General features: G+C 44.4%; 2 protein-coding genes across 4 annotated transcripts in view; both read left to right on the forward strand.

Annotated features, from left to right (window-relative positions):
• stat5a (signal transducer and activator of transcription 5a) overlaps positions 1-10,534 on the forward strand; it is a 73,171-nt gene extending 62,637 nt beyond the window's left edge. For both annotated transcript variants that reach the window (XM_035405021.1, XM_035405022.1), the window contains 7 exons: positions 158-364; positions 2,262-2,356; positions 2,915-3,057; positions 4,625-4,780; positions 5,066-5,117; positions 7,940-8,047; positions 8,180-10,534. In XM_035405021.1, coding sequence (XP_035260912.1) covers positions 158-364; positions 2,262-2,356; positions 2,915-3,057; positions 4,625-4,780; positions 5,066-5,117; positions 7,940-8,047; positions 8,180-8,303 — 885 coding nt within the window. In that variant the 3' untranslated portion in view covers positions 8,304-10,534. The remainder of the gene's footprint in view (positions 1-157; positions 365-2,261; positions 2,357-2,914; positions 3,058-4,624; positions 4,781-5,065; positions 5,118-7,939; positions 8,048-8,179) is intronic.
• A 1,218-nt stretch (positions 10,535-11,752) lies between these two features.
• Positions 11,753-21,782, forward strand: ghdc (GH3 domain containing). Of its 2 annotated transcripts, none has more exons than XM_035405031.1 (10): positions 11,753-12,263; positions 13,045-13,344; positions 13,811-14,007; positions 14,759-15,073; positions 15,450-15,747; positions 16,549-16,738; positions 17,833-17,904; positions 18,029-18,162; positions 18,893-18,981; positions 20,631-21,782. In XM_035405031.1, exons 1-10 carry the CDS (start codon positions 12,167-12,169, stop codon positions 20,850-20,852), a joined length of 1,914 nt encoding a protein of 637 aa, XP_035260922.1. In that variant the 5' UTR covers positions 11,753-12,166; the 3' UTR covers positions 20,853-21,782. The 2 variants fall into 2 exon arrangements, with proteins under 2 accessions (XP_035260922.1, XP_035260923.1); XM_035405032.1 differs by having other exon boundaries at positions 11,755-11,919.
• Positions 21,783-24,233: the final 2,451 nt, after the last annotated feature.

Consider the following 24,233-nt stretch of genomic DNA (forward strand, 5'->3'; position numbering starts at 1 on the left):
GTGACAGCCACTCTGACGTAAAACTGAAGAGGATCTCCAGTGCAGATGAGTGCCGTAGGGATGTAGGTGTACGGATAGACTGCTTCATGAGCGCACGAGGGTCGTGGGTAAGTTCACATCCGGGGCGTGACCCCAGACCTGCCCCCTGCTCCCTCAGGGTCGGGTTCCCTTCATCGTGCCGGATAAGGTGCTGTGGCCCCAGCTGTGCGAGGCGCTCAACATGAAGTACAAGGCCGAGGTGCAGAGCAACCGGGGGCTGTCGGAGGAGAACCTGGTCTTCCTGGCTCAGAAGGCCTTCAGCAGCTCCAGCATCAACCCGGAGGACTACCGCAACATGACCATGTCCTGGTCTCAGTTCAACAGGGTGAGTGTCCGCAGCCGCGGAGGACGAACGCTGCGCGGGCGCGGTCGTCGCGGGAACGCCCGGTGCCCTTTTTTAAGGCCCCCAAAGAAACCGACCGCGCCGCCGTCCTGAACTCCCTGTTTCGGTTGGGTTCCGCGGTAGGCTGGTGCCTCCGGCACCGCGCTGACGCTGACGCACGGTGACGTCCTGACGCTGACGCACGGTGAAGCGCTGAAGCGCTGATGTCTCATGATGTCTCATGTCTCTCTCACACAGAAGGAGCAAGCGTGCAGCTGTGACTGGCCTTTTGTTGTTACAAAATGGAAAGAACGGAAGGCAAATGGAAGGCAAATCACAGCTGCACGCTTGAACTCCCGCTGTTTTGCTCGATCATGCAGCTGTAATGACCAATCATTGCCAAATCGAGAGGCCTAAAATAGCGCAACAGTATGATAGACTGTCTTTTTGAAAATTCCAGTTTAAATGCAGATTCTTGTAATGATATCTAATTTTGAGTTTAATTAAAAATGCAATACTGATTTCCTGAGATTTCCGAGATGCGCTCGTAACCTGTCAGGTCTGTAAAATTAACGTTTTCTGCAGAAGAAGCTTCCTGTGTGACAGTAGAGAGCCCACCTCCTCATGAGTGACAATATCCTTTTATCATTGCTGGGAGCGGAAAGCTTTTTGCGCTTATGCATGTTCTGTCTGACAGACCCATCAGATGGTGTACTAAAGTGCTGTCTCAGACAGTGCTGTCTCAGACACCGTGCTACCTCAGACAAAGTGCTGTCTCAGACATCATGCTGTCTCAGACACAGTTGTCTCAGACACAGTGCTGTCTCAGACACTGTGCTGTCTTAGACACAGTGATGTCTCAGACACAGTGCTGTCTCAGACACACTGTACTGCAGTGCAGTCTCAGACGACTACTGTACTAGTACTCCTGCACAGTGAACTTCCCCTTTAAGCTGTTACCCATTTCCTCCACAAGAAAGACCAGTCATAATTTTTCTGTTTGTCCAGCCCTGCCCCCAGTGATTCCAATTCCAGGTCACCCTTAACTGATCTCTAATGGCAGCGAGCACATGGGTAGCTTGCCTTCAATTAGGGGCATTTGTTCAATTAAGGGCCCTACGGTCGCTGAAATTTAACGGATGTTGCTGTCCTCGTTCCACACGGTTTCTTAAGCACTGAAATGCAAGCTGCACTGAATGGAACAAAATGTCCTCGTATCCTGATGGAGAATTATGGGATGGCTCTGTACACAAAATACAGAATTGCTTTGTCTTGAATACCTCCGTTTCTCCCGTCTGTCTACTCAAGTATGATTTTCCACTGCCGGATCCTCTGATGCAGTATACGTTGAACCGACCATTAAACAAAATTAATATCCGTATTGAAGCACTGCATGTGATTTACTTCTCTGCAGTGAAACTAGGCATCTTTCATCACTCACAAGTGTTTATTTATTGTTGGGGTGCTGAGCTTGTATCCAAAAGGATGCAGATTCAATTCCACGGTTCCCCTGAGGAAGGTACTTAACCTGAATTGCTTCTGTATATCCAGCTGTATAAGTGGTTCATACTGTGAAAAAAAAAGCAAAACCTGTGTAAGTCTCTGTGGATAAGAGCAGCTGCTAAATGCCTGTAATGTACCGTAAATGTAACTTTATGTTCTCAAATTTAATATTCTGTTATGTACATACAGTACAACGAAGCTGTTCCTGGTTGCCATGGTTTCGGTTCGAAAATAAAGCGCTGTTTTCGTTCCCTTGAGAAATAATGTGTAAAGCCCTTATGTCGTTTGCAAGAAAAGCGCATTTGCTAAGAAAATTAATATGTAATATCAAATACATTATGCAATGAAAGGCGTGTTGTGAACTGCTAGAATCTTTATCCCAACTTTCGATCCACAGGAAAGCCTACCTGGTCGGAACTTCACGTTTTGGCAGTGGTTTGACGGAGTCATGGAGCTCATGAAGAAGCACCTTAAACCACACTGGAATGATGGGTAGGAGAACACTGTCATCTGCCCTGTGTTCCAGAGGAAATGAAAGATCATTTGTGATTACCGCCTTTACTGTCAAGACTAGGTCATTGTACACCTTTATCTTCAACTGTGAAGAAATTTCAGGGCTTTGAAAATGTCTCATTGCAAGAAAGGTCAATGTAAAAATAGGAATAGAGAGAGAAAGGAAATGGCATATTTCTTTCTGAGCGGTAATTGAAATGGGAAAAAAAAATGATGGCACTGTCTCATGCGCGTGTCAGTTGTTTTTTTCTTTAGTTGTTCGATGAATTCCGGTTTGATGTTGATGGTACTCTCCTTCCACAGCGACAGCATGATCATGACAAAATGGGTTCTGTTGACGAGGGATAAAAATGAATTAATGACGAGTTGAATTAACATTACATCAGGTGCGACCTGGACGCACAAAGATCTAATTAGGCCGAGTAAACGAGGCTGTATCTGTGCTGTGCGTCTATTTACGTCTGTCTTTTTGCTTCTGTCTGTGTCTGCTTCTTCTGTCTCCTGTCTGTCTGTCTGTATGTGTCTGTGATGTGGCAGGGCAATCTTGGGCTTTGTGAACAAGCAGCAGGCCCAGGACATGCTGATGTCCAAACCCAACGGGACCTTCCTGTTGCGCTTCAGTGACTCTGAGATCGGGGGCATCACCATAGCCTGGGTGGCCGAGAACCCAAACAAACCAGGTATTGTCCGCCGACTGAGGGTTGCGTCCGCTGTGATTGGCTGGTTGCGGTGGCTTTACTTGGGGCTGACTTGCATAGTTGGTTATTTTTGTGTGTTCCTATCCCTAAGTGCTGTCTCTGCTCATCAAGCCAGTTGCTCCTAACTAGCAAGAACATGCAGTTCTTGGTGATTTATTAGCATTCCTTACAGTACCTTCCAAAGCCAGGGTACACTGGACCATTGGTATTTTTCTACAAGAGACTGAAAAAACACTCCAGAGGGCAGTGAACAGTTTTTTGCTCTCAACTTTACAATGAGTGCAAAAAAACAATGATTTTTCTTTTTCGATATAAATAAGAAATGAAACTTTTCAAAACTAAATGACAAATTAAAACTACTGTTCTGTTTTTCTAACGTGTGGGTGTTCAGACTCAGTCTGGGTAAAGTTTACGCATCTTTACTGCATTTAGCGCCAGCATTGGAAGAGTGTGCTTGCGCCAGGGTTTTTGTTGAAAAGGGGTTTATAACACATTGATTTCCGAATTAAGCTTATGCTGACTCCCCAACAAGAGTGTTTTCTTTCTTCGCTCAGTAAAATGCGTGGAGGAGTTGCCCTACTGGCTGGGTTGTATAAACTACAGCATAAATATAAACATTTCTATTGCAGGGAAACTGCGGCAAAACAAAAATGTAATTCACAAATAATGTGTTAAATATACATTAAGTTTTGTATACAAAATGATATAATAAAACGTGTAATCAATTATGTAATTTAACATTTTCATTAGCAAAATATAGCCATATGAGTCAGTTATATTACATTTATTTTACATTTATATTATTGCTGCTTCTACATGCAGAGTCCAGAAAGATGGCTCTGGTCTGTGTTCACTCTGCTAAGGCATGGCACAGTTTTTTTCATCTCTTTTTTTTTTACAATGTGGAGCCCCAGATGCATCACCCCACCTCTCTGAACTGCATATTATACATTTCTTCATTTGTTCTTCCTGCTGCCGGACAGTTTAATACCTCAGACTGTAGACCATTTGATTATTTGCTGTGGCAGATGCCACATTGCATTCGCTATGATCCACTCTACCCTTTACCCGTCCATTTGGCCCCCTCAATAGCTGGGTTCCTCCTGAGATTTCCTCCCTTCGGGGAGATTTTTCTTCAGAAGGCAAAGCTCACGATTTACGAGTCAGTCTTCATCTCCACTCTCACCTATTGGTCACATGCAGTGGGTAGTGACTGGAAGAGTGAGATTGCAGATACAAGCGGCCGAAATGGGGCTTCTCCGTAGGGAGGCGGGGCTTGTTCTCCTTGATAGGGTGAGGAGCTCAGCTGTCTGGGAGGACCTCACAGTAGAGGCACTGCTCCTCCACATCGAGAGAAGACAGTTGAGGTGGTTCAGGCATCTAATAAAGATACTCCCTGGGCGCCTCCCTTTGGAGGTCTTTTGGGCATTGTTTGGTGGCCAAAAGTAACCAGGGAATTCCATCCAAATGGAATTGGCAACCCATTCCTGAGTAGCAGGTCAGATGCTTGGTGGCTGACAGTGCTGTGTCTGTTTTCCCACTGACCCAGGAGAGAGGATGGTGTGGAACCTCATGCCCTACACAACCAAAGACTTCTCTATCCGCTCCCTGGCCGACCGCATCAGCGACCTCAACCATCTTCTGTTCCTCTACCCCGACCGGCCCAAGGACGAGGTCTTCTCCAAATATTACACCCCTCCTCTCTGTATGTACCGCTCCTCGTGCCACCCCGTTGTTGCTTTGTCTCAACATACTACCACAACCAATGTTCAGTGACTGTGGATCTAAAGTGGTAGCTGCTCTGTCGATTTCTCCTGTGCACATTGCCAGATTGGTAAGCTAATTCCAGGGAACAAGAGCTTGTGGGTGCTGGTTTTGGAAGGCTGGACGGATGGCATTGTGGGATGCTTACCCTTCTCTCTGCTCTCCTCTCACCTGTCCCACCCCCCACCCCCCCCCCCCCCCCCCCGCCCACCTCTCTCCCCTCCAGCGAAAGCAGTGGACGGCTACGTCAAACCGCAGATTAAACAAGTTGTGCCTGAGTAAGTCCCGCCGCTGGTCTCCGTGCATGTCGGGGGGCATCGTCCTCCCCGCTCCTCCGTCCCCTGCTGGTAAGGGGCCGGGGCCCGTCGAACGCGAGACGCCGGAACCGCTTTATCCGCGCGGCGCGGAGACCGCGGATAACAGGAAAGGGCTGATTATCGCTAATTGCGCCCTTCAAATTCTCAATTCAGCTCCGGAGTGAGCCGGAGAGGCGCTAATGCAGAGGAGGGGGGGGAGGGGGGGGAGGGGGAATGGATGAGAGCCATTAATAGCACTTTGCTCTACAATGGAAAGATTGCCTGACCCGTCACACTTGCAGCGTCTTCTCCTGTCTTTCGCTCCGGGGGTTGGTTCATTAGCAGGACGTCTTTTGCCTCTTATTTAACTGGCAGCTCAGTATGCCGCGGGCTCCTTTCGGCGGTGCTGCCTTCTGAAGCCCCCTTCCCCGCTCGCTCTCCCCTCCCCGACGCGGGGCATTAATTCCTCTCGGGCCCTCTCGGCCACGACGCCTCCGAATTAATGGCCGAGGGCATCGCGGCCGGCAGGCCCCCTCGTTAATTGCCAATTAAGCGCGAGCTCCCTGTCCTCGCATTAATACCGTGGCGGTTAGCGCATTAGCCCGAGCGGAACGCACGGAAAATGTCGCCCCTTCTCCGGCGCAGCAGGGAGCTGTTGCTAAGGAGCGCTCGTCTCTGCTCCCTCTCATCGCGCTCGTGACGGCAGCAGTACGAGACGCTGTGTCTATGTCACACAGCAGAACACAAATCCATGAGTGAGGCAAAGCCCTCTAATGTCTTTATGAGGAGTAAAGACATATTTGCCTCTTAGAGGCTTGGAGGCTGTTATTTTGTAAAATAATGTTATAAACTCCCAGAACTAAAATACGTCAATTTAATGTGGTACCAACAATATCACATTAGTGCTGTTCTTCAGTGGCGGCTGGTGAGTTGAGAACAGACAGGGCTGAAAACTTCATTGGTCTCAACCTTTTTTCAGTCATTTTCCGTGATTAACAAGTGGGCCAATGATCGGAATAATCAGTTGGCAGATAAACACACAGCCCCTTTCTTCACATCATGTTTGGGGGGTTAAACGATAAATTCAATGTAGAAAAATCTGTTTTAATCAGTCAGAACATGTAACGACAAAAGATTACACCACTCCGTTAGCTGCTTATGTAGGGCTTCCTTTTTTAACACAAGCCTGAAAATGACATACCCAAAATAGAATGGTTACTATTTTTGAACCCTTTTGACTACAGGCATAATTTTGGTCTCTTCTGAAAGGTAACCCTTGGGAGTTTGGTTCCGGTCTCGCTCTAAATATTACTGAAATAAAGTAACCAAAGCTCAACAGTGGGAGTTTTTTTCTCACCCACTTTTTTTGAGTGCATACAAATGCTTGTGAGTGTGCCTGGTAGGCTTAGAAACACAGTGGAGCCACAATACTGGACAAATCCTGGTTCAAATTTGATGACAGAATTCTGCATTGATTTTCTTTCTAAGCTATGTGTTAACAGGTTTCCAAAAAGGCCATTTGGAGACTCCAAAAGGACACTTGGTTGTTAAATGATATTATGGGTCTTTAAATGTGTAAAGTAGTATATATTGCATACTGTATACTTGTGTAGGAAGTGTGCAGAAATGAGCTGCCTTTTCCCCTGCCCGTCAGCCTCTATCTCCCCCTCCCCCTCCCTCTAACTGCGCTCCCCTTGCAGCACCTCTTGCAGCAGCAGGTCTGGAAGTTTGTAGAAAATAACTACATTAGCTAGTTTACTAATCCATTGATTGAGGTCCATTGATTGAAGTTTTTGTCAAATACCCCACCCCATCAACATGTCTAACACATCCCACAGTTTCTCGTGCCAAATTTATTATTTAAAATCAGGCGTACTCCTTATTTTTAAGCATACTCAATAATAGAAATATTTTGACTCACCAATATAAAATTGGAACATGTCCTCTGCTGTGGAGTTGTTTTTACTGTCATCCTCAGAAATATTCACTCACATTGATTGTTTTACAAGGCCTCCAAAGGCATTTTTATTGTAAAACAATCACCTTTTTAGGCATAAACTCTCAAAAACTTTTTGCTGGTGCATAACGTTCATAGCGTGCATACTGAAAAAAAGGTTTGTTTACGCAGGAGAAAGAATGCGTGTTCTTTTATGCAAGCCTGACAACCTATACACTGTTACAAACAATTTCATTGGCTATAATCTTCTCAGTTGTCATTATAGTGGCTTGCCATTGGCTGGCTGTGTACTTGGCAGTAGTTATTGTGTCCATTTTGAGTCGTTGCTTGCACACAGCGGGTACCATTGGCTATACTGAGGGACTGCTTAGCCAGTACTGGTCAGAGAACAATTGTAGGTGGGCTCATCTTGTTCCAGAGAGTCTATACAAACCAGAGATAGTAACATTTCCTGTGTACAGAGTACTCCCAGTCCTCACAGTGTGTATCATTGGACAACAATAATAATTCTTCTGGAGAATTGCTAAGTAAACAATAGGCATTCTATCAATGTTTCTCCGTATCTTGTGATTCATGTCCGATTTCCAGAACGCCTAGAAGGTGAGGACCCCCCAAACCTGTTTTGCCTCCCAAACATAAAAATTGAGTATTTTGTATTGTTAATCAAGGAAAACAGGCCAATAATTGTTTGAAGAGGAAGTTTTCCACCACATCAGTTTTCAGCTCATCAGCGACCAAGAAAATTTTATTTTTTTTATCTTGAATGTGTCTTCAGAGGACAATGCAATTTTAAGTGCAGTACAGTACATTGCGATTAATAAGGATATGTCTATACTTACACATGCAGGTTCACCACAGCCAGTCCAGACCCATCCGGAGGAAACCCCACCTACATGGATCATGCGGCCTCCCCATCTGTCAGTCACCCTCACAACTATGGCATTTACCCTCCCATGTGAGTACTGTGACATCAGCAAATACACCTGAGCATATGTGAATTGGACCTGGAGTTTGACACTTTGTCTGTGGTTTGTGCGCAAGCTTAAGTAGATTGTTTATATGTAACGGCTGTGTTGCATTCTGGTAGGAGTGATTCAATGCTGGATGGAGATGGAGAATTTGACCTGGAAGACACCATGGACGTAGCCAGACACGTGGAGGAACTGCTACGTCGGCCAATGGAAACCCAGTGGAGTGGTCAACAATCGTGACCCTTGACCTCTGACCCCTGACCCTATACCGCACCAAAAGAAAGCACCCTTTAATTTTCTGATGTTTTGATTCCATTGTTGTTTTTATTTCTGTTTATGTTAAATAACCACAATGTGAAATGTTAATAATGGTTGTTAATCTGAGTATTTTTTGTTGTTTGTTTCTCTTATAGCATGCTCATCAAGTGGCAAAAGGACTTTGTCCTAGATTCTGTCCCCTCTGTACCCGTTAAAGAGATAACAACAGGGAAAAAATTACAGTAATTGAACTACACTGCTAAAATAACATTAAACATATTTCCCTGGTCAAATTTTCTATCTCTGTTTCACATAATAATAATAATTATTATGATTATTATTATTATTATCAAAAGCACACATTGTGATGGGGAAAACAACAACAAGAAAATACTATACTAAAAGAAAAAAAATCCAGGTCAACATTTTTAAATTAATGGTTCAGAAGCTGTATCAAAATTACATTAAACTGCCTAAAACGTTGTTATAGATTTCATCATTATTATTGTTATGATGATGTGATGTAATTGAGGCTGTTTTTGTTTTGTTTTGTTTTTTTGAACAATTATTTCCAAGTGCTCGGTACTTGGTGGTGAGTTTTGTGTTGCAAATAAAGTCCTGTATTTGTTCCAAGGTGCCCGTGCCTGCCGTGGAGACAGACTCATGTGACTAGGGGTGCGGCCCCTTCCGTGAGTGGGAGGCCACCGGCCAATCGGAGCGCTGGTGCAAGACCCCTCTATCGCTTCTCGTCTCATCCCAGTAGTACACTAAAAAAAAAAAAAAGCACTTGCGTAACCGCGTCTAGATTAAGTGTTCCTCTGTATCCTCGGCCTTTACCGCGTTGTATCTTGTAGCTACGTCCTTCACCATCTCCTCTGCTGGTGTTTGTGCCCCTCCTCGATCGTCAGTGTTAACACAGACGTGTTGTGTTTGAATGGTTGTCAAATGTGCATGTGAAGGCTCGTGACGGACCCAGAGTTACGCAGTGGCTCCACTGTCCTGTGCACACTCCCCATACCGATGTGCACCTCCAACTCCAGCGATTCCCCTACGCGGCTGTGAGAGCAGACATTAGACACAGGTGAAGTTTAACGAGGAGTACAACATATGAAGGCAGTGGTGTAACGCCTCCTGTCTTGCATACTGTACAATATCTCCATCCTTTATATGGCTGCCTGAGCTTTCAAAAATGCAGAGATGTCCCTTTTGACTATATTAGCCAAATGTTCTACCATCAGTGTTTACAATGTCTAAAGCAGTGACTACATTTTCAAACATTTCTTCTGTTGCTGACCTGTAAGTTGTTTTTTTTCCCCTTTGTCTTTGAAGTGATGGTGAAATCAATGCTTTGCAATTACGGTCTGTGTTTGGACTTGGACTTATCTCTGTGTCGAGTCATACTGAGCATGTGCAGCTGGAACCCTTTGTTGCCCCAACAACAGTGCAAAGTGTAAAATACCTTCCTCCTATCATCAAAGACAATTGCCCATTTCAATGATTCCAAATCCTCCCAAATTTCCCTCCCACCCCTTGCTGTGGATCACAATCACGTAAAAGCCATAAGGTCTCAGGACAGGATAACTGTAACAGGTGGATGTATCAAAAAATAGAGAAGAAAAAAAATATGTATATGAAGTTATTTTCTCTAAAATAATGCTATTTTAATAATATGTAAATCTATTGCAAGATAACTATATGAGGGGGAAATGGCTAACAACACAACCATGGATTTTCATCAAAAGAAATAAAAACAGCTGGATAGTCAATGTGGAATCAGTAGCAGAATAAAGATTTGGTGCTTTTGTTTGTTTGACCGACATCATGGGTTTTAAAGTTTTTTTGTTTTTTTTTTCATGTAAAGGTTTTTTGCTGATTGAAAGAGGGTCAAGTGACACATGAGAAGTTAGGAAATGTCTTTTAATTTTTACATTTATTGTTATTTTAAATTCTGATCGTTCTCTTGTTTCACCTAGCCTATGTGTAATCTCAAAGATCTTGTCGATGGAGTGTAGTCTGTCTCATGTTTGTTCTTCATTTGTGTTTGGTTTTAGTACCTGGATGTAAGTTGAGAGGAAACAATTGGAAATAAAGTTTTATAAATAATTTTAACATTAAAAAAGAGATTATACTTTAAATTAAATGTTGATAAGGGTCACGGTATTAGTTGAATTGCTATGAAAAAGAATTAAAGGACTGAATATTCTTGATGTGCAGACCAGTTGCATGTTATGCACATAGAAGATGTCTGAAAATCGTTCTCTGTGTTTGTTCAAAGTAGCAATGCATGTTTCCTGTTCCATTTTTTACAGTGACATACTGATAGTAAAACAAAATTGCCACAACTATGTTGTTTATCAACATCAGCTCAGTGGTTGGCAATATTTTGAAAGCCAGACATGACTACTTCTTATTGTGTGCCTCTCTATACAGTTGACCACAAGAACCAAAATTGCATTACCTTTTTACATTACCATCTGAATGTTGAATTATCTTTAAGCTCCTATTGTAGCAGGGTGAATAATTATTCTTATTATCATTGTTTATCATTTATCTGTTCAAGGCAAAAACATATATATGTATATATAAGTTGAGACGACGTAAAAAAAAAAAAAAAGAGCAGAAAGACTGCCTGGCTGTGCAATGCATGTCTCTTTCTTGTTATTATTGAGTTTGGGGCTGAAATCTGTCCACAATTAGACTCCTAAGGTTTTCATTTCCTTTGGGGGTTTGCCTAAGCCAAAAAGAGGAAAAACAAGACATTAATCTTTTCTGTTTGCTTGGTTGACGCTGGGAGCAATCTGGAAGCTCACTCCTGCCATCCTCTGGCAGAAGTAGGCCTATGTTTGTGTTCTGTTTTCACTTTCTAGTTATTCTTTTTTTTTTTCTTTAAAGACATTAGTAATTTAAAATATGCATTAACAATATTAATAGCTACAGTAACTGCAGACAGTAATAAGAGCCACTTGGTGGATTGTTTAATTGTTGGATGACACTGCTGAAAGCACAGAACATGAGAGGTTATTATTAAATAGATGTTAAGAAGCTGCATAAATACAGTACTGGCTCAGATGGAGGGTAGGAAAAAGCAAAATCAGACTTTATGAATAGCTTTTGGCTGCAGCAAAAATGAATCCATCATAATTGTTTATAATGTATTTCAACGAGATTTAAATAAAAAGATGCGACACAACACCAGTCATACAAATAGCAATGGAACTGCTGTGATAAAGTTTCCAGTTACCATGCATACAATTAATGTGATCTAGCGAACTGTAGGCGAACAGTGGCCAGCGTTTCCTTCCATTCTAAAGTTTCACTCTCATTTACATCTAGCTAGGCCTACTTTTATCCTTCACGTTATTAGTGTCTTGCAAGAAAGGGAAGTCGGGGTTTTGCCGGTAACGTCACACAATGAAGTGACATCATCGTAATTTGATACGGTCAAAGTTCAGTTGTGTCATTGGAATCGGTCAACGTTGGCCAGCTAAGGAAGTAGGCTACTGATAAACAACAGTTAGCGGATGTTACCTAGCTAAATAGCTACAGCGAACGGTTCAACTATGAAGTGGATCTACAAATACCCCTGGTGTTTTACAAAGTAAACGACATTTTACGCCACGATTTGCAGGCCGTTAAAATACCTTAGCTAACTGTAGCTATAGTTTAGCTTAGTTCGCAAGCCATGTTCTACTATTTTTTTATTTGTGGCTAGCTAGACTAGTCTAATATTACGTGTTCCAGTCACTGGAAACTAAGGAAAGTATCATAAATACTTTCCCGTGGAAGTATCATAAGTACTTTCCCCGTAATACCTTGGAAATACTACAGATAACTGGCTCGCTGCAATGGCAACAGTACAGCATCGCATTAAACGGACCAGTTATGCATTTTTTATGTTAACGTTACTGGTTATCATCTTAATTGTGTTTGGACGTAATTACGGTATGTGAAACTTCTCAAACGCGTTATCTAGTTGATTATGGTTTACTACTTTAATTGTACCAGCTATGCTGAAATGACAGTATTCTGAAAATACACGCATCAGCACCAGTTACTAAGATGATGGAATATTAGCCAACTAGATCAGGAAATAAAGCTTGTACATAGTTCAATCAGAGGATAGCGTTAGCTATGCTAAATTCAACTGGCTGGTTAAATTAACTAGACGTATACAGAACGTTGCTGTGGATGTAATTTCGTTAGAATTGAGCAAATATCGGCTACTAGACTAGTAACGTTGCTTTCTAATGGGTGTTGATTCGCTACTCGCTACACCACAGCAAGGCTTCCTTACTTCGGTCCTGATGCTGTCAAACAATGTTATAATTTGGCAGTTTACAGTTTGTTTATTTTACCATAAGGCTGCATTTTCGGAAATATATATGCATGCCACGGAGAAAGAATGGCACTGCATTCACACCCCGATGTTTTCTCATCAGTCAGATCAGTTTTCAGGCTGAAGTTACTGGTTCAGTTTTCCATAATTTTCTTTGGCCTATATATGACAAATAAAGTACAAAATCCGGGGAGCCCTAAATCTAAATGTTGAAAATATTTCTGCCTCAGCACTGCATAAACTGCAAAAACATAAGGCATGTCGCCTTAGTTTAAAAATCTATGACTGTATAGAAAGACCGAATGTATATGTATGTATGCGTTTTTTGACGAAGCAACTGTGAGCTTGAGCGCCTTCATGTGGGCGTGTCTGTTGTCTCCTTTGAAGGACTTCTCGGAGTGCCCTCTTCTGTCTCGGTCGTTATCGGAGTTTTTTCTTTTGGTGGCATGGCGCTTCTGTGGAGTGCCATCGGCTGGAGGGTGAAAGTGGATAATAGATCGTTGGGCAGCCTTCTCACTCAATACGTGGCCGTCAAAGTGGTGGGCTGGCTGGGGAAACGGCAGAGGGAACGTCTGGAAGCAGACACGCGTGACATCAGGAAAGCACAGGAGGAGACACTACTCAAGCGCCTGCGCAAAAACGCAAACACCTACTATGGACGTCTGTACGAATTCAGTTCAATCAAAGGTAATATCAGGCCTAACCAACACATGTGTGTTAAACATGACACCGTTAGGGGAAAATATGTGTGCAAGTAATATTTTTCAGAGTGACAGTTGACTTTGAAGTGACGCCACTGGCAATTAGGTTGGCCAACGCTGCGTTCTACCAATTGAACTTGGTTGTCAACGTGAAGTGTACACTGGGCTTACACAAACTATTGTTGCATGATATTCCAGTGAAACATCTATTTTTCATCGCATAACCCTAAATAATTGGAAACTAAGCTTACATGGAATGGAATACCCCATATTGGCTGTATGTGACTTACTGTACGATGAATGGATTCCATAATAACTCGCACTGTCCTCTGGAGATTTGAAAATGACAGAAATGAATGTTCAGATGATGGAATGCCTTTACAAATAAAGGCATTAAGTCAAAAAAAATAAATAAGTGATTAAGTAAATAATCATAAAAACTTGTTTTTTAGACTGTGTGACTTTTTGCCAGCTTCACCCGTTGACTGGGTATGAGCACTACTGTGACCTGGTCAAGCGTGTGGCTGCAGGGGAGGAGGGAGTGCTGATAGCTGAGAAACCCCTCATCCTGGCCATGACTTCTGGCACATCTGGAGCCAGCAGCATGCTACTCAGCACGAAGGACACCAACACAGAATTCTTCTTACAGGTCAGTGTCAGAACTCTTGGGGCTCAGGATAGCATTTCGCATTCAGCCTTCTCCCTCAGGTGACATGCATTCTTTAATTTATCTAATGGTTCTGCTGCACCATAATAGTTAAGACGATGCTATTGGTCTATTCTGGTAGCCTACTTCTGGGTCTGTCAGTTTCTCAGTGTAGATGGCTCTTCGCTGATAGACCTATATTCACAAACACTGTTGCTACTATTTATCTATTTATACAGTACATTGTCGTTTCATTATGCCTTTTTCTCAGTAACTTGAAATACTTTGAAATGATTAAAATGAGATATTTTTGGCATTACCTGAGTGCAGCTGTGTTCAGTGCACTATGTTCAGAAGCTTAGAAGTACTTACTCCTGAATTTCTTGCATTATGCAACTTTGGAGCTACTAAGTAGTTACTCTGCCCAGTATTCATCCTTTGCCCACCTTCTCTAGTAGTATTGTGACAGATTTTGAAGGATTCTTATACTAAATGAAAGAGACTCAGATACAGCTACTGCTTCGCCTTCTATAAATAAGTCTCAGCTGTAATCTCAGCAAGTTACAGATCAGACATGGGTGAGTTCAGCTGTGAGCTTGGCAAAGGCAGAGCCCTGCAGTTTTGCCCTGCAGCTTAACACGGACCCCGCATTCGTGTAGAGGCAGTTCGGCGTAAAAGATAGCGGGACGGTCGAGAAAGAAATACAGTGAGATGCACATATCCTCCATCTGCTTTGGCCTGTTTATCCGTCCAGGGTGTCGCTGTGTGCCTGGATGCCAGGAGGAAGGCCTTTCCTGCCAGCGACAGCCTACAGCGCACCGTCAAGTTCTTCTACGCGCCCACGTTCCGCCAGTCGGAGGCGGGCATCCCCATCGGACCCAACTCCTCCAGCCCCGCCTCCTCCCGCCACATGCTCGCCCTGTACACCACCCCCGCACCCGCCTTCCAGGTGCCCAGCGAGCCGGACGCCCTCTACCTGCACCTGCTCTTCGCCCTCAAGGACCCGAGCGTGGGCACCCTGGAGTCCAACTTCGCCTCCACTGTCTTTTATGCCTTCAGGTTCTTGCAGGTACGGCAAGAGCGGTACTGCCGTCCGCTCAAATTCAAGCTGTGTATTGCTCTGATTTTGTAGATGAGAATTTGGTAGTTTTGGAGCCTTTCGTGGATATTTCTATTTTTAACTGGCATTCACCAAAATTGACATGTAGTGGCATTTACTTGGCCAGAAAGCCACTGGAGATCCAGTCATATGAGGTCATTTTCAACTCATTCCTAAAATGTGTGATGCCGTTGAAAGCTTTGTGGGTTAACCGGCTCCGTGTTTTGCCCGTGCAGACAGAGAAGCAGTAATTGGTGATTGGGAATGATGCGTTTGGAAGGGGGTGCTTGTGCGTGAAGGCCCGCGCAGCGCTAACTATGCTCGTCCGTCTGTGCCATATCTTCAGGAGCGGTGGTCGGAGCTGGTGGAGGACGTGGAGCTGGGCCGGGTCAGCCCCCGGCTGGCCCTGGAGGACGGGGTGCGGTGCGGCCTGGACCGGCTGCTGAAGCCGGACACGGGGCGGGCGGGCAGGCTGAAGGCCGAGTTCGAGCGGGGCTTCGAGGGCATCGCGCTCCGCCTGTGGCCCCAGCTCAACCTGGTGCTGGCCGTGGACTCCGGCTCCAACCAGATCTACGGAGAGCTACTGAGGCGGCACTACTGCCGGGGCGTCCCCTTCTACTCCCCCTTCTACGCCGCCACTGAAGGTCTGACCACCGCCGCCTGAGCCGCCAGCACGCAGGGAGAACTGCCCAGTTTCAGTCTGACCAGAATGTCGAATGCACAGACATGCCATAGAGTTTATCTGTCAGTGGTAACCAACCCTGTTCCTGGAGATCTACCAGCTAGAGATCCTGTTGAACAGGTGTTTCCAATTAGGGTTGAAATGAAAGCCTATAGGATGGTAGATCTCCAGGAACAGGGTTGGTTACCACAGTGTGTTTCATGACTTAGTCTTTAGCCTAAGCCCACTTCCTGTGTCAGTCCAGAGTAGCTTCTTGTGAAATGTTAACATTAGATCTGTAGATCAGAAACAGATAGGCCTTTTCCCAAGCCTCTAGAAAATGGATACTGAAATCTGGCCCACGAATCCAAATCCGGCTCTGGTTTTCTTTTCTCCCAGGCAATTAACTGAATGGTTAGTGCTACTGATTTGCCAGACTGTCTTCACACCTGACTTCCAGGTACTGGGAGTGTTGAAAACTACTGTAGCTGCTTTTGGCCCTCAAGGACCATGATTTTAGTAACAGAGTATACATGATGCTTATACTTGGTCATAGCTAAGGCACTACAGTAATGTACTGCGGAGAAAAATATGGGTACGTAGGGGGACATGTGTGCTTCATCTATCATGGCTGAGATTAGAATGAAGTGCCCCATGAATGTATGTGTTTGTGTGCACGCATGCCTCTGTGTAAACACAGTGTGTGTGGGTGCTTGCATGCATGAGTGCAGGTGCATGCCTGCGGGCATACAGTATGTGGTTAAGGGTGTGGATGTTTGTGCAGGCCTCATTGGGGTGAACCTGTGGCCAGAGAAGGAGCAGCGGCAGTACCTGCTCTGTCCACGCTCCATGTTCTGCGAGTTCCTGCCCGAGGCCAGCCTGGACGAGGAGCAGCCGCCCACCCTGCTGATGGACCAGGTCCAGCAGGGGCTCTCCTACGAGCTGGTGGTCACCAACGCATCTGGGCTCTTCAGGTTCGGCCACCTAACGACTGCCTGGGAAGGCTGGGAGTCGTGTCTGTATACTGTGCATGTAACTGCTCCTGTATTATGTATTAATGCTACAGGGAGCCTATTATTTTCTGTGCTGTTAAAACCATTTACTAATTTTGCCTGTTGGATATGTGTGTCTGGCCCTTGTTCCGACTCGGGTCTTCACAGCTTAATTTGAGCTGATGATTGGACAGGAGCATGAATCTCCTGCTGTTGGTGTCAATCAACATATACCAGGCGGAATATTCATAACAGTTCCATTTTTCTCTCAGAATGACATTAATAAATGCACACCTGCATGCTTTCACAAAGCAAAATGTGTTATTAATTGCATAATGCAAATGTTCAGCTGAGGGTTCTCTAAAAATAATCACATTAATACATTTTATGAGCTCAAAGAATTGTCTTAAAGTTATATATATTATATAATTATATTTACCTAAAGACATTATAAACTGTGAACCCACATTGACTGATAACTTCAGTTTATCCAAGTATTTTCCAATGTTGGTGTTGTCTTTTTGTTTGACAGTAAGTGGTGCCATTAATATTTTTGTGGGGTGATTTGTGCTTTTTGTTAACCTGTCAGAACACCGTATCTGCCTATTCCATACTGGACAAGCATTGTAGGCTAGTGATCATTTATGCCCTGCAGAGGCCATTTGCTTTCAGACTCTCTGCTCCTGAACATTAGCTCCTAGCATTAGATGTGCATTTTGGTACAGATCTTAGTATCTAAAAGCTTTATGAATGACTTATTGACTGGTGTATGTTTGATTCAGGACACTTCAGTGTGGTTTTTGGTTTTTAATCACTGTAATCTGAGTACACATGCAGATCAGTATTTGAAGAAGCATTTTGGGTTAATTTCCTGTGGTGGCCACTAGATGTCAGAAGAGTTTACATGATCTTCAGCCCGTTTCACCTTGCTGTAAACAGATTTTCTCTGACTAATAACTCTGAGTAATGAATGTAATAACACTGGGTTATATACAAACCCTATATGATGCAAGTATTTTCGTGTGGAGAGGGAGAGAAATCCAGTATGAATCTGCTGTTACTATTTGTCTACCTAGGTATCGCATAGGAGATGTGGTGAAAGTGGTTGGATTCCACAATCAATGCCCAGTGGTGGAATTCCAGTACAGGTACATCCCTTATATATTGTCTGTGGCTCAAACACCATCAGTATTTAAAAGCTTATGGCAGATGTAGGCCCGTGCAGCATGAGGTGTCTGGACCTCCGTGTCTGTGTGTGTGATCTGTCAACAGGCGTGGACAAATGCTGAATGTTCGAGGGGAGAAAGTGTCTGAGGCCATGTTTCTAGCAGCCCTGAAAAGAGCCGTCACTCAGTGGCCAGGGGCGAAGCTAGTGGACTATTGCTGTGCAGAAAGTGGAATTTTGGGTAAGATATAATTCGTTGACTGCTGTGGTATTACAAAAGGGGTCGTTCATAAAAAAAGGGGCTATTCATGCTGCAGGTTGTGACACATTTGAACAGAAGCATGTCGGACGGAAACCTCAACAAAATTAGCAATGTGGTTACAAGCTGTGTGAAGTCTTCCTGTACAAGTAGTTTCAAGATTTGCAAAGCAGTTTTGCAGAAAAGCAACATCAAGTTGACTTATCTTGCCACCCAGGCCTTATTTTAATTAGCAATTGAAGCATGTTCGTATTTACACAACATTATATGGTTAGCAGTTATCACAGACAGCGTTTAAACTTTCAGAAAATTTAAATGTCTCTTAAAATGTTGTTTTTACTCTGTCAGTGGATGCAGTCGTGTTTTGTTTGGAATTGATCTGAAAAACCTGATTGCCTGTTGTTTTCGTAGACTTGTTTCATTTAGACTTTTGAGATTGCTTGCAGCGCAAGAACATGCTGGCAGTTGAGACGCGGCTCAATTTTGCCTTCGGTTGTAGAATTAGTTGTAAATTCTCAAAGTATAAAGCACTCAAAGGCGGTAGCATTCGAGAATATTACAGTCCTTGCTCAGGCAGGAAACAGATTTAACTGCCAGCTGTGGATGTCACACAACTTTTGTCCACTTTTTTCCTATTCTGGCACCAGATTAGGTGTTCTTTTGCACATCTCTACCATAGAGTGGCTCTGATTTGATGACTCTTGTGTTGAAGGCGAGTCCTCTGGTGGCTCTGACCCCCACTATCAAGTGTTCCTGGAACTGAAGGGGGTTCGAAACCTGACTGAGGAGCAGCGATACAAGGTGAGGACATCGTCCTGGGAACGTTGCACGTCTAGCGCCTTCAGTGCTCAGGTCCCAAAAGGCAGAAGGGCACTGGTGCCGTGCTCAGGTTTGGGCCAGGGGTGCAGTTTGATTGGGGGAGGGGGGGGGTTAAAAAACAGACTGTTTCACTTCCCCCTCTGACTCGGTCGTGTGACCAAGCACAGGAACTACGGGTCTGTATTTTAACAGGCAACGCCCTTGACGCCACCCTTCAGTTGTGGGGCAGGAGACCGTCACTGTTTCCGAAAATAAGCCCGGGCTGACTCATGCTTTTCAGCGCATTCCACAACCTCTCCTCCTCCACTGGTCATTCATGCTTCTTTGTGTGGAGAAAGTTGAAAATCTGATTGTCTTCGAATATCATACTCGTTTGAAAGGAATGGTCACTTGGTTTTTCAGCAATAGTATATCTGAAAATTCGAGCCATATAAAAAATATCCATGGGTATTTAAAGCCAGAACCTCAGAATTTTTTTGAAGGGAAAAATACACAGAATCTGAAGGTGCATTAGGGGAAATAATACATAATGGAGCTCGAAGGAAGTGTGGATGGCCTTGGAGTTTGCCTGCTATTGCTCTGCCAGCCTCCTCTGTCCTTATGGCAGTGTGTGACTCAGGCGTAATGACAAAGTAATCATGTATCGGTGTCCTCACTTAGTACAGCTGTGGGGGGAGGGGGTTGGTCATGTGACCAGTGTCTTGAGCGATAAGCTCCCCCAGTGGAACCTCCTGGCGAGGTGTTACAGGGGTAATGAGTGTCGCCTGGTAACCGGAGGTATGAGTGACTGCCACCCTGGGATTGGCCCAGAGAGGAAGATCTCACAGCAGTGCACAACTGTAGTGCACTTCCTGCCACAGGAAATCACACAAACTGCAAATGAGGTTGGCTGCCTTGATTTAAGACTGAAAGTTGGGATGAATCACACGATGGCTTTATCTCTGGCTGACTTCCTTCATTACCATGATTTCCTTTATAAAGATAAGAAACCTAATTATATGCAATATATTTCAACACGTGGTATATAATGCTCATAAACAGCTATTTGAAATTTGAAACACTGGTTTCTGCATGTATTACAGAATGACTTGTTTTATTAGGTATGTTATGAATATGTCCTGCTATATATGTAGACAATTGCAGATCTGAAGTTGGAAAATGTTATGCCACTTTTCTCATTGGCATCCAGATGATTTTTGAGCTTTACCTTCTACCTGTTAATCACGTGGTAATTTGCAAAAGCTTTGTCTGCAGAGAGCAGCATATGACACATGCAGTCATGTTAAGCTGTAGTTCAGGGTATGGTGAAAACTAAATGTACCGTAGTTGCTGTATATTGACTCTGCTTGTTTGGAGTTGGAACTGATATCCTCCCGTGTCACAAGACAGGCTGTGTTTTGCACATTAAAGGGAGACAGACTGGCAGAAAGGCAGGGAGGCTTTTAAAAGCTGGATTGTGTAAATTATTTCTGAGGATGCATTATGCATGAATCAGGGGGCTGCCTCTCCGAATCTCTGGCTCTCCCCACTTCTCTGTTTCCTCACTCCCTCACTCCCTTCCCCTCTCCCCTTTCTTTTCTCTCTCTCTCTCTCTCTCTCTCTCTCCCCCTCTCCCTCTCTCTGTCTTTCAGTTGGACCACTGTCTCCAAGAAGACTCGGCCATCTATAAATCTTTCAGGTTCAAAGGGAGCATCGGGCCAATGAGGGTACAGCTGGTGGGGGGCGGGGCCTTCCAGGAGCTGCGCGGACTCATGCTGGCCTCCTCCCAAGCTTCGCCCAACACCTTCAAAATGCACCGCGTGCTGCGCAGGAAGGAGTACGCCGATTTCCTGCAGGGAAAGATCATCTCCTAGGAGCTCTCTGAAGCTCTTTGTGGGAACCGGCCCCGGTCGGACCCCTGCCTATAGCGAGCTTGGCAGCGACAAGAGAGACTCCGAACCCGACCGCGGGGGTTTCATGCCAAGCCTCCGCGGGGGGCCTCTTTTGAAGGTCCCAGCCACCTTTAATCAACTTGTTAAGGTTGCCTTTTGATTTAAACTGTGTTTTTATTGCGCAGATTTCTTCTTTTTTTAAAAGAGCAATCGTTGTCATCCATTCGTACCCACACGGTGGGAATCTTCAGCCTACTCTTCGCCAGGGTTCGCTTCATCATTCTCCATTGCCAGAGACTACATGCTGGGCACGGTTGGAGCGGTTACTATGGGGACAACAGTATCTGTGGTTCTTTGCCTTGAAGAGACGCAACACGCAGTGAAATCACTCAAGAAAATACATCGAAAGTTGAAAGATAACGGAATGTGGCGGCCACAGGGAACTGTGTATTAAACTTTGCAGTTAAAAAACATTTAAAGCTATTAAGTATGTTTCCCAGGAGACCTGAGGTCTTTACAGGTTAGAGTTTACTGAAATCAGGGGAAGGGGGAGGGAGAGATGTCAGACAAGCTGAGCACAAGTTACAGCATGCCCCCACGCCTGGGGGTGCGTTGTTAAGAGCAGGACACTGGAAGCCCAGGAGAATTTGAGAGGGTTGTGCCCCTGAATCAGGATGGGGGCAGGGCTCAGTCGTCTTAAGGTCATAGTTCGCTTAATGAGATTGCAATAGCCATTGGCCATGCTCCATCATCGGATTCCAATATTAATTGCATCTAATTTTGACTTTGCCTGCCTTGCATTCAGTTTCTGTTTCTTTTTGTGCCAAGCCAAACTTTATTATGAAATTTCCAAACGCAGCGATCATTAATGACGTGTACAGATCAATAAAATCACAGCTCATGATGATAGTATGCCTTGTGTTCATCAAGATTGATCTCTGCTCTTACACTTCTCAGCTGATTGGCTGATAGTTCCCTGTGTGCACCAACCACAGAACAACATCACACCGAATAGATTTTGTTGTGGATTTTTATTTTTATCTTTTTGCTGACACAGAGCAGTATTTGCTGAGGTGGGAAGTGCGCTCGTTGCTGACGTAAAAGTGGGGTTCCGCTTGGCAGTCTTTTCCAGAAATTTTAGTTCTTCGGCCACAAATTGTGACATCCCTTCTAGAGGACTTACTGCCACATCTCTGAACCGTCCAGCAGCATGGAAGTCATGAGGGAAGTGGCTTAAATTAGAGCTGACAGCTGATTTTGTGCAAATGAGAGCAAAGTGGAAACAATAATGGACTCCCCTTTAATCAAGGTCTGGCGTCATGAATCTGGCAACTACAGTAATTATCCGGTAGCTGCCAAGACGTGAGCGTGAGGTCTGGCAAGGACCTGAGGGCTTCCTTGCCAGATTGCTTCCACCCCCCACCCCCCGGGGTTTTACACCAGCTTACTGGCCTTGCCTGCCCAGATGATTGGCATCAGCTGCCGGGTGACCTAAGCTGTCCTTTGGCAGATATGTGCTTGCAGATTTGTTCTCCTCGGGAGGTCGACCCCGTGGGGCACAGGCATGGTCCTATCACCAAAGTGACTCAAGTTAATTAAAGTTTTATGTTTCTGGATTATGATGCTTAGAACTGCAGTGTTTTTACAACATAAAAAAACAGTCTTTTAAATGGGTGACACTCATTATTTTTTAAACTAACATGCCGCTAACCAGCTGCCCTAATTATTAATACAGGCTGCTGTGTGTCCAGTCTTGTTAATGCACTGTTTTAGTGCATGCTGGTATGGAATCTGGACTGTGCCAGTGCTGGCTGGGGCCGGCTAACCTTGCAGGGTAGCGCATAACTGACTGTAGCATCACCCAGGAAACAGATGGTTTTCAGTTGGTGGGACCTTTTTTTTCTCTCTGTGTAGCAGCCACCCCCCTGCAGTCGAGCCCACGGCTGAAGTATCCTCCTCTGACTCTGTGTCTGTGCCAGATTAACTGGTGGACCGTACGGTGAAAAGAGACTGTAGCTGAGCATCACATTTGGAGAGCAAGCTATTCCAAAACTGACAGTGATGTGCACAAGCATAAAAATTGGGTGTTCCAAATTCGGAGAAAATATGGCTACAAAATTTGAAATGTACTGTATATATGTATATTGTTCTTCTGCTGTGTTTATGCTACAGTAGGTATCATTTACAACCAGGTATTCTCCTCAACGCTACACTTATTAAATTGAATACAATAATCTACCCATGAATTCCATGGTCTGGAAAGTCTTAAGTGGAAAGGATGCTTTAAGTAAAATGGAGTAGTAAAATTTGTGTTGTGACAGAATAACTGCCAGTTAAGTAAACTGTAAAATCGATTGCCCTTAGAAGATTAATCAGATGCCAACAGCAAAGCCTCTCAACTAGGGAATATAAATGGCAATTTCGGAAATGTGTGCTAATTTCAATATGAATGAATTGATAGATATAGCTGATAAGCCTATGTGCGAATGCTATGGTATTTCTGTCCCTGGGAGCTTATTCAAAACTATTTTCATGCACAGCTTCACCTCCGCTTTCTTCGCTACCTTAAACAGCTGTGTCCTTAAATGGCTTCCGTTAACGCTGGAAGAATGATAATTTGACTGCTATGTCCCATCCCGCTGCAAGTGAGCCTGCTTCCTTTTTTAGACTGTGCTTGTCAGGTTTAAAGCTTTATATCAGTAAGTGGATATGTTTCCACATTTGAAATTTCTGCAAAATTGAAGCAGGGAGACAAGATTTCTGTCCCTTTTCGGCAAGCCGCTTTTTAATAATCCCCTCCCCCTCATTTACATTCATGCTGAAACACACAAGGTCTCCAATTTGTTTTTACAAAGAAAAGGCTGTTAAAGGAAAATTGGAGTTTTAATGAAAATTACATATTTTCTCCTGCAAGGACAGGCTGGCCTCATTCTCTGCAGCTGAAACATAAAAAGAAAATGGTAGTCAGGACAAAGGGCAGACACAGATAAAAACAGGTACAGCATAAACAAAATTGTCCAGTTCTTCATAACATGCTTGTGCCTCCTGTCAGGATGGCTGGCTCTTGTTCCGTTCCTTATGCTGTCAGACTACACGAAATATTTGTTTGCAGGTGGGCTTGTCAGCAATAAATCCCCCACAGCAATTCCCAGACCTCATGCTGTTCACAAGTCAGCACAGCTGTGGAGATCAGGGTTGCGTCTCCTGGGCCTGTATCAATCCCCCAGTTTGTTATGCTGCAAGATCACAAGGTCGGGATATTCCCTCATCTCTGGGGTATCTAGGGCTATAAGGCAGCGGCATCGCTTCAGTCGTCATTCTCGGTTCAGGTTAAATGCTTTGCTTAAGTGTCCCAGCTGAGAC

This window comes from Anguilla anguilla, chromosome 2 (assembly GCF_013347855.1).
Source record: "Anguilla anguilla isolate fAngAng1 chromosome 2, fAngAng1.pri, whole genome shotgun sequence".
Lineage (NCBI taxonomy): Eukaryota > Metazoa > Chordata > Actinopteri > Anguilliformes > Anguillidae > Anguilla > Anguilla anguilla.